Below are 14,172 nucleotides of genomic sequence, written 5' to 3'. Positions count from 1 at the left end.
CAAGAAGCTGCCCTGCGGCACCCTTACTGTTAATGGTAGTGGGGGAAGTTATGCTACTGATGGCTACTGAATCTTAAAAAACAAAAAACAAGCCTTAATCCCGTCGCTCCCCTTAACAACAACAATTATTCACAGTAATCAAATCCTCTGTTTATTTTATAAATAAAATATCATTGATAGTGTTACTAGTGTAATGCAAGATTTGTTATTGTTTCTGGCATGCAACAATCCACGAGAATCCGGAGCTCACGAACACCTGTGTTTTGGTCTGGCTCTCAGCTGATCTGCGAGAGGTAAGGCCAGTAGTGTCCTCCCTTCACTCTCGCAATGGATTTCTTTATGTTGTTGTCATTGTAATAATTTCTTGTTGAGTCGAGGGGTAAGTCAGTCTACGGTGGAAAAATGCCGTTGGTCCTTACTGTGTTTGTGAATTGATCTTATTTTATTGTATATATTTGTTCCCCCAAACCCTGGTGCAGTATCTTAAAAAGTTCGAATGGAGTCGTGATTCAACTCGACGCTGGGTAGACGCTTCGTTCCTGCTCCACCTGAGGGTCATTAGGGAACGTGTTGTGATTCCTGACTGTAGAGCTGTGATTTTTCCCCATATAGTAAACTTCTCAAAAACCTAATTTGAGAAGTAAACTCAGGTAAACCTGGATTGATATAATGCTTGGTACAGATAGACTTTGACATTTTGAATTTTCCAGTGGACAGTGAGCCTTTATTTTCCATTCAGGGTACATTGTTTACTTTTATAGTTGCAGTGTCTCTGCAGTAACTCTTACTCTCCATTTGTCAAGTCACTTCTCCCTTGAGTTTTGTTTGAAGGGGGTAATGTCTTCTGCTACTGTACTGTATTTGTGCAGTCTGCTGTCTTGTTGTCAATGTCCACTGGCTGTGGCCATTATTGGCTGTGTTCAGCAGGCTCACTCTTCCCCATTTTCCCATACTGAGGGTCACTTCTTTCTTTTGTCCAATTCTCAAATTAAGAGAAATGCTTATTTGTTTTTACATTTGGTTAAGATTACCATTCCTTTTAGATTAATTTAATTGAATATCAATCTGTTTATAAAAATTACTCATTTTGTCATTGTTTACAGTTATAGAAGTGTTAGTTTGGCAACACATAACCAATTTCAACCCTAGTCAAAACCTAGTTTTGATCTAATTATTTAACTAGGACCATACAGTTTCAGCTTTGGGGTTATTAATATTTCCTCTAAAAATTTTTTTATTGCAGGTGCGTGTAGGAGAGAATGCCATCACAGGCCATCAAGCCCACATCTCTTGGGATGACGGGTATAAGAAACAATGATACGTGGACAGATGGCCTTCCCATCTGTAAACTCTCAGGTACATCTTTATAATTTTATGAGGCAAATTCTCTCTCTTAATCTTTTGTTAAAGTATAAATACCATTTGTTTGTTTGCTTGTATGCAAATTTAAAATAATGTATTACACTGTGTTGTAAGACAGTGTTCAAGCACATCTTTTAGCTGTCCTTATGGCTCCTGGGTTATAACTTTAGCTTCCCAGACACATTCTATTATATTTTTTTTAACATTGATACTTATTATACAATAAATTTAGCCTATTTTTTATAGATTTATTTATTAATTTATTTTTATTTATATGCAAAAAGGTACATTGTGTGTTGAAAGTACAGTACTTATGTTAGTGTTTAAGTGGTACTTAATTGCAAAATCACTAACATGCATAGTGTTTTGGACAAGTCTTAAAACGCTAACAGAATTTGCAGTGAATGTTTAAATCGCAAAGCGAAGCGGTCAATCTCGGATAAGAAATAAATAGTGACAGGTATATAATGACAGAATTTGAATTTACATAATTTATTAATATAAAGTGATAATAAGAAATTTTTTTAATATACAGTAGTTGTATGCCTAGGTAATAAAGTACAGTACTAGGTGTGTTAGTAGCACAAGATGGGATTCAATGGTGAGGAAATTAGATACTGCATTTGATTCAAAACCCGCACATCTGTAAATGGAGAAATGACGATCTTTCGGTCCACCATGGACCGAAAGGTCTATGTCGCTTGCATAGGTCCTTCATTGTTCTACTTTTGAATACAGTACCTGTACAGGTTGATTTTTTTTTTATAAGCAAGGGAGTGCAATATATTTTGTGGCTGTTTTTCACTTTGTGAGCAGTTTTTCACCTCTTTAGTTGGTTGATCTTTGATACCCAGATCCACTCCCCACACCCTTTTCTCCCAGTGGACTGAGAAATTTTAGGTGCCTGATATTTGGAGGTAGCCCTGAGGTGCCACTGCAGAAAGCTCTGGGGAACTGCTGTGGTACCATCCAGAAAGCAGAAAAATGTCACAAAACAATCAACGTCTCTTTGACAAAAAATTGAAAAGCTAAAAACCCAATTAATAGTTGGAAATTGCAAACTACACTACAACTGATCTTGTTGGCCTGATATGTTTGGATAAGGCTTGGTGATAGAGTATCAGAGTTAGCTTGATACCTACTGGGGACTTTCTAGAAAAAGGTATTCCATTATATTCAGCACTTGATGTTTAATAGGTGTTGGTATGTCTGCAAACCAGATGTACCGTGAAGATGGCACACCTTGCTCTGAGCATGAGTATGAGGATCGCAGCATTCACTTCTGTCTTGACCATGAAAATGGAACCTACCTCTATGGGGTTTTTGATGGCCATGATGGAGCAAAGGCTGCTTACTTTGCATCGCAGGTTGGTAATGTCTTGCACTTCTTAACATCTAGCTTGTCACTGTTATCACTGTGAGGATGATGATTCATGTTTTCAAGGCAATAACAAAGCAGAACTAATTGTTGTATGATAAAAACATTTTTTTAAATATTAAATCAACAAAACAGTGTTTGTGTGATGCTATTGTTGCTCTTTTGGTACATTTTCATATAAATATTAATTGTTTTGATATTAATTAAGTACAGTATATAATATGGACCAATAGTTTACTCAGGATCATATTTTACAAACCAATATATAGTATTATACATAGAACATAGATATGCTTACTGCAGTATACTGCATTATTAATTAGTGCTTTCAACTAGCACATTTTATAAGAATTAATAATGCACATTAAATCATTGTTATCCCATGCACAGTTGGGAAATACAGATAGCATGTTACACACAAATATTATAAAACCTAACTTTCCTTAAACACTGGCTTGATTAGGTATACAATACAATATAACTTTCAAATTTAATGACTCTTTCTGGGTAGACTCACTCAGTAGTTTTCCTTGCATAATAGCACTGGCACCCTAGGGTTAATTCAACATGGATCTAGGGCCATGTTGAATTAACCCATTCTTTCAACTAGAACATCACCATGGTATGTTAGGGTAACCAACCCCAACATACCAAATGCAACATGTTATTAAAAGTAGTGACTCGCAAAAAAAAAAAAATTCTGTATGGTGGTTGTTTAGGCTAGGTGGGTAACTTCGGTTACCCACCTAATGGTGGATTTAATGGTGGATTTTGCATGTTGAGGCAAATCGAGAGATTGGGCTAGTTGGATATGCCAGGGTGCTTTTACAATATCCATGTGCAGGAAAAAATCCAAAATGTCCAACAGAAAAAACCTAAATGTAAATGATATTTGAAATGGGTATTTGACTCTTGGGACATGAAACCACTCAGTCTGGCACAGTGACTGAGTTCTACAAAGACTACAGGTGTGTAAGCTAATGGGAGACAACCAAGGTGCTACCTTAGAAAGGGGCCTTTTATTTAACTTGGTGCTTTATTTTTGGCATTGTAAGTTTATTGCCACGTGCACGTATTGATGATCGTGTGGTGTGGCTGTGTATCAATGGACAAATCTGTACAGGAGCAGGCAACTAGTGATGCAGCGAATAAAAAAGTTAGATAAATTTATTTGAATTTTTATGGTGATTATTAAAGATAAAGTTTTAACCTATGGTAATAAGAATTGAGTAAAATTTAAGTATTATTATGAAGTTTTCATAATTTATGATATTCATGTGGTCCACATGGAGGCACACTCCATGTGTGTACAATATACAATAGTCACTTGTATATATTCTTGCTCCTCATCTATTAGTGAAAGTGCAAGCTTACTGCACTATTTGTAGAGTCCATGACAATATTTGTTAGTATTCATTGTTTACTTTGAACTTAATATTTATGTACAATATTACAGAGAATGCCAGCCGAGTTAAGTTTTGAGCAATTGACTGGAAAAACAACAGAGGAGGAGGTAAAGGAGGTCTTTAGAGATGCCTTCTTGGCTGTAGAGAATGCCTTTCTTGAATCTATTGACCCAAAAATTGCTGAACGCACCCAACTGCTGGACAAAATACCTGATGGAATGTCTCAATTTGAAGCTGCTCAAAATTTTCCTGAAACTGTCAACAGATTGCAGGTTAGTTATCTGTTTTATTAATTTTGTTGTCAACAATTACTTTAATTTGCAGAATGACAACAGTAAAAACTTTGAACATATATCTTTCATTGTAACAGAAATGGTTGGCTACGTTTCCTTTAACCTAATGCCTCTGTTCACCTAGGAGTGAGTAAGTACTCAGGAGTTAGTCAGCTTGTTATGGGGTTGCATCCTGGGCAGGGTCAGTAATTCAGCCTTGGGGGGGGGGGACCTCGAAAAAGCCAGAACGTGTATGAATACACTCCAGCTTCCTGTCCCCCGACACAGTGAATTATTATTTAAATTAAATATTATTAATATATTGCCTAACCAGAATCAGACTCTTTATTTTAACGATTTATACATTTCATTCTTTACAATAGTTGCTGAATTAAACCTGTATATAGCAATCTAAATAAAATTTAAAAATTTGGCATAAAATGAGTGACATTTAACTTACCATTTTAAAGGTAAAAACAAGATGAGGTTTACCATTAGCATACTAAGACATTGACACAATTTATATCAAAATTAGGATGATAAGACAATTAGAAGTAGAATCAATCTAATCTAATCATACTGTGATGTTATAGATATTTGCACTTGCAGCTAGAACTTGCTAATGAAGGAAGTTGAGACATTGACCCCCCCTGACATCATTGTCAAGGTTGCCAGTGTTTTTCCATGCAGTTACTTGTTTAGGGCCACTAACTATCTGGTGTTTTTTTTTCTCTTGGCTGGGATTGATCTAATATCCCCAGACTCCCATACCACTATTGAGTGGACGAGATTCTGATCCTGTCTGCGGTAGACTAAAGGGCCTGGTGGGATAAGTTGGGCTTGTGCTAACTAGACGGGTAGCTCAGGAAGCCACCAAGGGGACCCGGCAGATAGAAGTATTGTATTACATTCAAATAGAATTTTTTGTTTATCAACACAGGTGCTTGACCAAGATATTAGAGGAGGAACAACAGCAGTTGTGGCACTCATACATGGAGGAATGCTCTATGTTGGCAATGTTGGAGATTCCAGGGCTCTTCTCTGTAAGAAAGACAGGTAATGAGTACTCTGTTCTTTCTAATATTGTAAAGCATAAAGTAAAAAGTTTCACATGTGATTTTGTGATTTTTTTTTAACGTTTCTGTCTCTACATCTCCGTCTCTTCACATCTCTGTGTCTCCATATGTCTGTTTAAATAAACTATTTTGGGTAGTTTTCAAGGCTAGTATATCTATATCTTCCCTTACTTCCTTGACTTTTGCACAAGGTTTACTGTACTTGCAGTATAATACCAAATATATTTATGCCTTTCAAAATTTTAAACTATAAGATTAGTGGATGAAATATTTTAGGAATATTTTTAGCTATCATTTCACACACAACTGCTACAGTTTGTTCGTGCATATTGGTAGTACCCTTTAGTGGTTATGTATGTGAAGACTGGGATACACCTGCAAACAGAAGGTTCAAATATATAACTTTCACAAAAAAGGGTGCTGTTAGAAAAGAAAATGAGATCAATTTGAAATGAATTACTCAAGCTGAAATGAAACTCAAGCCACTCAAGCATTCACAGGAAAGTTAACACAAAAAGGATGTTACATGATCAGCTAAGAAAGTGTTTAATTTCACTCTTTGCTCTATTTCTCAGCTAATTCCCCATTGGTGGCTCAATTGAGCCAGTTTCAATAGAAGAAAGAACCATTTACTAACTACTCTACTAAGAAAGAAGACATGGGACTTAAGAGAGTACTGATGGAAAAGAAGGGTTATAAGGTGGGGAGATGAAACATAGCCAAGATACCATACCACTGAACAGGAATCAGATAGAGGAGAGGCAACCTAGAGCAGTATACTGCCTTCATGGATGCAGAAGATTCAGCAGGTACCTTCAGCAAAGCTACAGTTCAACCTCCAGAACCCACTGGCTATAAACTCTAAGCAGAACATGACAGAAAAGAATGCAGTTAGTGTAACATGCTTCGTGAGATCAGGGACAGGTTACTGCCCTGTTGTTCTTATTGGTTACGGTGGGTTATGGGTCAGACTTTACCTCTCAATGTAAACAGTAATTGTAAAATTAAATTACTTTTTCATTAATGGGCTGTACTGTATACCGTATTATTAATATACAGTTGACTCGAGTAATTCATCATATTTGTCCCTCGTGTAGATATAGTAATATTTTCATGATTGACTCATTCCCACTAGATTGGGAGTATTGAAAGTGAAGCAACTAACAGCTGATCACACGACGAGTAGCCATGATGAAGTTCAGCGTTTAGTGTCCCTTAATCTATCTGCTTCTAAAATCCAAGGTAATAATATGATTTAACACATTTTAGTGAGAGTGCATGGCATTAAGTTTGTTTTTACTGAATTAAATATTATATTCTTTCATAGATATGATGTTTATCCTAGTTCTTGTACTGGAGTAACTGGAGTACTGTGTCAAAGTAATAAAATCATGTAATTGCAATTTAATTTGCATTTGTTTATTTGGAAAATTTGGAGAAATATTATACAAATGTTATAACTCAAACTGGAATTTAGTATCACCTCAAGATAGAAATCACAAAAATTGTACTTGACCTTAGAAATTGTTTGCCACTATGAATGCATACAATACTTTGAACTTTTTAACCAGTGTTTCATAACAGGAGCCAAATTTGGTAATCATGAGCTGACAAGATGTATCGGTAACTACTTCATGAAGGGAGGGTATAAGGAGTTTGACATTTTGAGCTCTGCCACAGCTGAGCCAGTAATAGCAGAGCCACACATCACATCCATGCCCATTGATGAGTCTTGCAGGTGAGCCAAGTCACAGGTCGGATTATTCCGTGTATCAACTGTTTTGAATTTCCAGTGTATTGCGTGACTTTCTGCTTTTTTATTACAGAGGCTCAACTGTATTTATGAATTTTGCAGTGTATAGGAGTGTTGAGTTAGTTAAAGTTTGGTTAAAAGATTAAAACACCGCTTCTCTTACTTACCAAGTAATATACATTACTCTTGTGTCTTATAAATAATTAGCATTATATTACAGTATTACTTTGTCAAATAATATTTATCCCAAAAGGGTAACTTAAATATTGTAATTATTTACTGTAAGCTTGTTCTAAATGCTGTGCATATAAAGTGCTTTGTAAAATTTTATATTTTTACTAGAATTTTCCCAAAATACAAAACATTTTAAGTGCATTTCTGTGCCACTGAGAAAAATATTTTTCAGTTTCCTCCTCCTGATGAGTGATGGCCTCTACAAGTCTTACCAAGATTCCACTGGTTCTGAGCAAGTCAATAAAGAGATCGCCCAGATGGTTGTTGAACAAGTTAGTCATTCTTGCGTTTAATAAGTGAAATGTATTTTCTGTATCCAGTACACCATTACCCACTAGCCAGCCAGCCAGCAGGTTGAGAGGGGCAGAACTGCCCCCTAAACAATAATGGCCCTGCACACTATGGTGATGTCACTCTGAGCCAAACTCACTCACTGAGGCGTCATCCATGTGGGCTGGTCAGGAGAACAAGGGGCCCTGCTTTGTGCAAGGTCACCGTTCAATTCCTGATGGTCCAAGTGGTTGGACACCATTCTCATGTCCTACCTCCATGTCCTCACACCCCTTCCAAATGCTATGTAGTCGTAATGTTATATAGTTGCACCCCCCCCCCCAACTCAATGAGTTTTTAGTATTGATTATTAGTCCTTTAAATTGTATTTTCATCATCCTACTTGTGATGAAAAGTAGGATGTTATTTCATGTTATGTTATTATTATGACTTCCTCTTAGGTAAATAATTTACTGTAAATTTGTGTAAACTAAAGAACTATAAATGTACAAAATGAACATTTATGAATAAAATTATGATTGATAGTATAAGCCTGCAAATGAGGCAGTCTGAATAAAAATGTGTAATAAAGATGGAACACGTTTGCCCAGTGACCGTACACGGCACCACTTCAGCAGTGTTCATACACTAATGGATGGCTCAGAAGCTTTTGGCTCTGCCATGGCATTAGGTACATTAGAGTACATGGTGAAAAGCAATCTGCTGAGCTGATTAGGGGTCTGTTAAGATAAAAACAGCTCTAATCCACAGATTAGAGCTGTTTTTCTAATCCACAGATTAGGGCTGTAAACAGCTCTAATCTGCAGCTCTACTCCGCAATCAGCTCTAATCCTCATCACCATTAATCTCCACTTCAGTCAACCCAACACTATCATCATCCACCACCATCTTTTCTATCTAAATAACTTGAAGATTATAGTTGATGGAACATTGTTATTATGCAGATCAGAACATATATTGGTGAATACAAACAAAACACTGTTGAATTTCTGCTTCAAAATTGTCAAAGTTTTCCACCCCCTAGCTTTTCAGGATGACTAATTCAAACACAACATGTTATCCATTCAGTCTCGGTCCCGAGGGGTTCTGATAGCACGTGGCTGACTAGTCTTCATTTCAAATGAAATGGGAACATAATCATTGATTGTACTTACAACATTTTAATATTTTCTAGTTTGTGGAACAGCCAACTCTGACCAGTGTAGCACAAACAGTTGTTGACAAAGTAGTACGCTTGCACCACGACAACTACCTCACCAAACAGAGAAATGTCACTTCGCGTGATGATATCAGTCTCATAATCCGCAATTTCAACTTTCCTCTGCGATGTGCCCTCACTTCCTCGTCAGCTCTTCTGGGCGGTAGCTCTCCACGCCCTCTGATCAGACATCCACCACGACCCAGGCAGCAAGTAAGAAAATTCAACAACCCGAGTTTATATATGTACAGTATAGTAATATATAGTTAAGGCTTTCACCATCAACCCTTTGAGGACTGTATTTATGAAACCTAGATACCTTTCCTGGAATGAAGTTTTCAAATGTACGAACAAATAGGATAGAATTACATCTTTCATAATTCGCATAAGCACAGAAAACAGGGCATTGAGTATAACGAAATGTCTATTTTTGGAAGACACCTCAGTAACTCACCTTAGCTTATACCAACAGCACATTTGAGGTACTGTTGAAAAAGAGAGAGAAATTTAAGGGGGGGGGTGGAAAACAAGAGAGACAAATTAGCCACAAAGGTGTCAGGAAGAAAATATTCACTATAAAAGTTGTGAACACATGCAATGGTTAGAAGGGATCATTGTGAAGGCAAACAGCATCATTCCTTTGAATTTGATTTTTTTTATTCTGTTTTTTACTAATGTGCTAATCAATTTTATTTTGTTTTCCTCTTGGTGATTCAGAAGGCATTACTTAGAATTTTATGTGTACGAATATAGCCAAAACTTGTCCAGTTTTGTACATTAAAAACTAATTTTATATTTTTCAGGAGTATTCATCATAATCAAGCAGTGATGATTTAACTGTCTAGTTCTGTACATTAAAAGTTATATGGTAACTGTATTTTTACAGGAATATTCGTCGTCATCATCAAGCAGTGATGATCTAACTTTGCGTGAGGATTCAGACATCTTATCTGGCCTCCCAGGCTCACATATGCTTCCAGGGTCTCGTGGTCACAGACTGGACTTTCTAGAGAGTATGAGCAACTCTGTTGATGACCATGGCCCCATCCATCACACAGACACTAACACAACATCAACAGAATCATCTGAACTCCAGAATCCTAGTCTTACACAGTTCTCTCTGGATGAAGATGGGCGAATTCATCCTTACTGTAAACTTTGATCAGTATTATCAAGCAATTGAGGAGGCACGTGCAGCTGGGCTTATTACAGAATCTCAGTTACATCTTTATAAGTGACATAAACAGAATTGGTTTTCAGAGAATTAAAGGCTCTTCCTTTGCATCACTTGTTTCAGTAGGGGTTAAAGTTTGATGCAGCATCCTTGATGTCCATGTTAGTTGATAATGTCATGCATAGGAGGATGTAACTCAACTCTGGTCAGGAATTAAAAGGTTTTGGTATGTAGCTTTAATAAGATTTTAATATATTTTAATTAAGAACATCATTAAATGAAAGCGTGTATTAAATCTATATTAAGTTCATTTTATTTTAGGAGTAAATAATGTTTATAATTTTAATGTTTTATTTTACTTACGATTAAGCTTCTTACTGATAAGTATAATTTAAGTAGTTTAATGAAAGTTTCTATAATGTATCTTAAGCCTTCGTGTAATTTCATAATATTCAGGGTAACATTATGCAGCCTTTGGCACGGCAGCAACAGTGCTGGTGTCATTTCTAAGATGCCCCTCACATTTGTTTCTCATATTATCCTTCTGTTTAATTATCATTACCATTTCCCTATGATGACTTTGTGAGACTGGGTCTGACAAAGTCATGGGCTGATGGCTGACTGTCTGATGATTGTGTATATGCTAAGTACATTTGTGTCTGACAACTGATGACTGTCTTAAGATTAAGTCTGATAGTGACTGCAGGCAGTACTTTTAGATATGAAGAAGCATAGCAGGTGTATATACAGGCTAGTGCTCTTCCAAATTATAGGAAGACAGGCCGGACCAGCAGCATTCCAAGTACTGACAGAGTGGTCACTTGCTTGGCCTCAGTCCTTATAATAATTATCTGATTTTTTAAAATAAAGTACAGTTCGGTAAAAACCATTCTTTATTTGAATTTAAAAGTATATATAATACTGTATATCGATATTATGATTTATATTTTTTTTAACATGAAGGAATTCTAGTATCGATCAAAAGTAAATACAGAAGCCCCCAGTATGGCTAGTGCTATAACTACATTGTTTGGTCACTGGCAATAAAATAGTCATATCTTTGGCCTATTGAAAGTAGAGTAATATTTTAAGGGATAGTATTTTGAAGATAGAAAAAGGTGGGGTCCTATGTTCCATAAAAAGTGGTATACTCACTAACTTAATTTTGGGTAATATCAAGATGACAAGTTGACTGAAATCTTTCTGAACAGCACTGCAGTTTCTCCTCTTAAGCCATAGCCTGGACTTAATCCAGGTCAAGATTTATACATTAGTAACAGGTGTGCTGTTTAGTCATTAGGATATGGATTACATTTGGAAGATAGTTTCTTTAGATTTCTAGTACTAAACTATGTTTTAAAACTTTAATATTATACTAACTTGTACATGCACAGCACATAATTGTTGCTAGGACACTTTTTGGTTAAAAACCAATTGATAATTAATAATTTCAAGGTAATATCGCTTGCTGTCTGTCTTGTATTAAATTTTAGGAAGCAAATGCAGGTTCATTTGCTACTGAGCTTAATGAAGTTTGATCTATTGTTTGTACCTGTTGATCTGAAGGACACATGAACATTTGAAGCTGTACTGTGTTCCCTTTTATGTAACATGGCCTTGGCTCCATGCTAGACTCGAGTTGTACTCTAGTCATTCTCACCTTCATTTTTAAAGCTGCATTTTCTTAGCTGGGTCCCCTCAGTTGCTCCCTGAGTCAGGGCCTGGGATCATTTTCGACACTGATCGTATGCCAGGCTCTATCCAATGTGTAGCCTCACTGTGAGAAGGAACTTGACAAATAGTCCTGTCTCATAGCTGGAATGGGGGTTGACATTGGAGAGTATCACAAATGATCACCAAGTAACCACTTACCTTACAAAACAACAAACCAATTCATCCCCTCCTGTTATCTCCCAAACTTAACTTTGCACCTCCTGTCATCCCTCTAATTCATGCTGGGAGTGGAACTCTATGCCTCTGCATGTTTTTTTTTTTTTTTACTTATTCTCTGTGGCCCTTGTGCTTCGTGGTGCTTTGATGAGTTGCTAATTAATAGAACAATAATTGCCTATTCTTGTGATTTCCAATGATCACTTGCTGTTGGTGTAGAGTGGTTTGATTTAGTTTTTTGTCTTATAGTAAGGGTCATTTTATGGTGAATAGTAAGTGGATATTAATTAATATTCTCTCTATTGTCTTCAGTGTGTGACAAGACACTTGCAATATCTTGTCACATTTGGTCACTGTGGATCCAAAAGTGCAAGCAGCTTCCTGTGCAAACCCAAGCCCTTGCTTAGTAGAGGAATAGAAAGACCACTCAGATAAGAGTATGCCACAGCTTAATTTTTTATCAGCACCATGCACCACTAGTCGTTAATTTTTAAATAGTATAAATGTGAAAAGTTAAGCAGTCTTCTTAAACTTTAATTTCATCTCTTGAGTTTATCATCAATTTTATTTATGCTTAAAAATTTGTTGAAACTGCTTTGTCATTCTAAATGCTGAATAGGATGCCCTAATTTTAGTGTAATGTATATATCAAGAAAGTGATCTTGAACATGTTCAAACAAAGGATATCATTTGCTACTTACATCACACATTGTATCACAAACTGGTTTATGCATCATCTCAATTCAGTTAGCAATAAGGCAGCGCATGTAGTGACAAAGGCATTTTGTCCTCTTGAAAATCAGAGACACAAAGCTCGTGTTGAAATAAACAATAAATGAAGCCAAGAAACTTGATCTATCTTAAGACTATTATAGTACATAATATTAGTCATGAGCTATATTGAACTTTATATTGGTTAGGTTGTCTAAATGTTTTTCTAATTTGTACTTTGCTTGTTTTATTTTAAACAAAATTAAATTTTACATGTTATATTTTGGTAAAAGTCCATATTATGTCCAAATGCCTTTTTCACTATATACTGTAATTAGAATATATGCTGTCCCACTGGATGGGTTGTATCATTGACATTGTATACCTTTCATCTCAAATACATTTTTGATTGATAAGTGCTTATGGCTGGCATCTAGGTCTTGTGTGCCTGAAAAGTGATGCTATTTATATGCAAGTCTATATTTTTATTGTACAGAGAATACTATACAGTACTGTAGCGCAACTCAAATTTTATACAGGTGTAACGTAAGTTAAGACTTTTTGGCTGAAACATATTATCATATTCCTAGTAAATAATATATTTCAACTTTAACAGTATTTGATAGTACATATAAATGTTTATTAGAATTTGTACTTTTAATAAAAAGACTTGCAAATTGTATTTAAAATTGTTAAAATTTTTCTTAACAGTTTTTGCATCATCCAGGTTTACCTATGCATGCCAACTTTGCCTTAGTCTGACGTGTGAAGCATCAAATGTTGTGTATCCCACCACAGTCTTCCATCAACTTGCATAATGTTGAATTAAAGAACTTAAAAGAAATTAATTAAAACTGCTGTTTTATTGTACTATTTTATGCATACTGTGTATTATTTTTTCACCTGTACCACTCAGTAGTTCTGATTGGTAAGAACATGCTCCTTCCATGGATAAGACTGCAGTTACTGCAAGTCAATATTTTGCACCAGCAAAGTGATGAACTTTCAATTTTTTTCACTAAGTCATGCCAATGGAGGGAGGTATTGAAAAATTGTCAATTCAGCCTGGATTTAATAATGGGGTCAGAGTCAACATCAAACAGTTGTGGATCCCCTCGCATATTTGTCTGCAAGAATACGATTAACTCGGTGTACTTGCCGAGCTTGCAGTGAATATAGATAATGTTGAACACAATCTTGCCTTAACAAATGGAATCATAATGGATAGTCATTAGACAAGAACTCTCATGAATTTGAAGAGTGTAACCAGGAGCTAGGAGACCCACTGTCTATCAATGAAATGAATCAAACAGTACACTTGTATGGAGTATGTAGCAGATTTGGTAGACTAAGTGATGTTGACAACTTGAATACATCTTGGCTAAGAGTATAGTATTTTTGGCAGTTCATCTTGGACCCCACACAGT

At 36.0% G+C, this 14,172-nt stretch overlaps 1 protein-coding gene across 2 annotated transcripts; it reads left to right on the top strand.

Annotated features, from left to right (window-relative positions):
- The first annotated feature begins 236 nt into the window (after window positions 1-236).
- On the top strand, window positions 237-13,627 carry LOC123766573 (TGF-beta-activated kinase 1 and MAP3K7-binding protein 1). 2 transcript variants are annotated; one of them, XM_045755834.2, is made up of 10 exons: window positions 237-293; window positions 1,244-1,356; window positions 2,560-2,729; window positions 4,197-4,418; window positions 5,359-5,474; window positions 6,630-6,736; window positions 7,079-7,232; window positions 7,654-7,753; window positions 8,947-9,183; window positions 9,857-13,627. In XM_045755834.2, the coding sequence occupies exons 2-10, from the start codon at window positions 1,260-1,262 to the stop codon at window positions 10,130-10,132; spliced, it is 1,479 nt and encodes a 492-aa protein (XP_045611790.2). In that variant the 5' UTR covers window positions 237-293; window positions 1,244-1,259; the 3' UTR covers window positions 10,133-13,627. The 2 variants fall into 2 exon arrangements, with proteins under 2 accessions (XP_045611790.2, XP_045611792.2); XM_045755836.2 differs by having other exon boundaries at window positions 278-379.
- Window positions 13,628-14,172: the final 545 nt, after the last annotated feature.

Source organism: Procambarus clarkii, chromosome 62 (assembly GCF_040958095.1).
Source record: "Procambarus clarkii isolate CNS0578487 chromosome 62, FALCON_Pclarkii_2.0, whole genome shotgun sequence".
Taxonomy (NCBI): Eukaryota; Metazoa; Arthropoda; class Malacostraca; order Decapoda; family Cambaridae; genus Procambarus; species Procambarus clarkii.
This window is presented reverse-complemented; position numbering and strand designations above follow the sequence as displayed.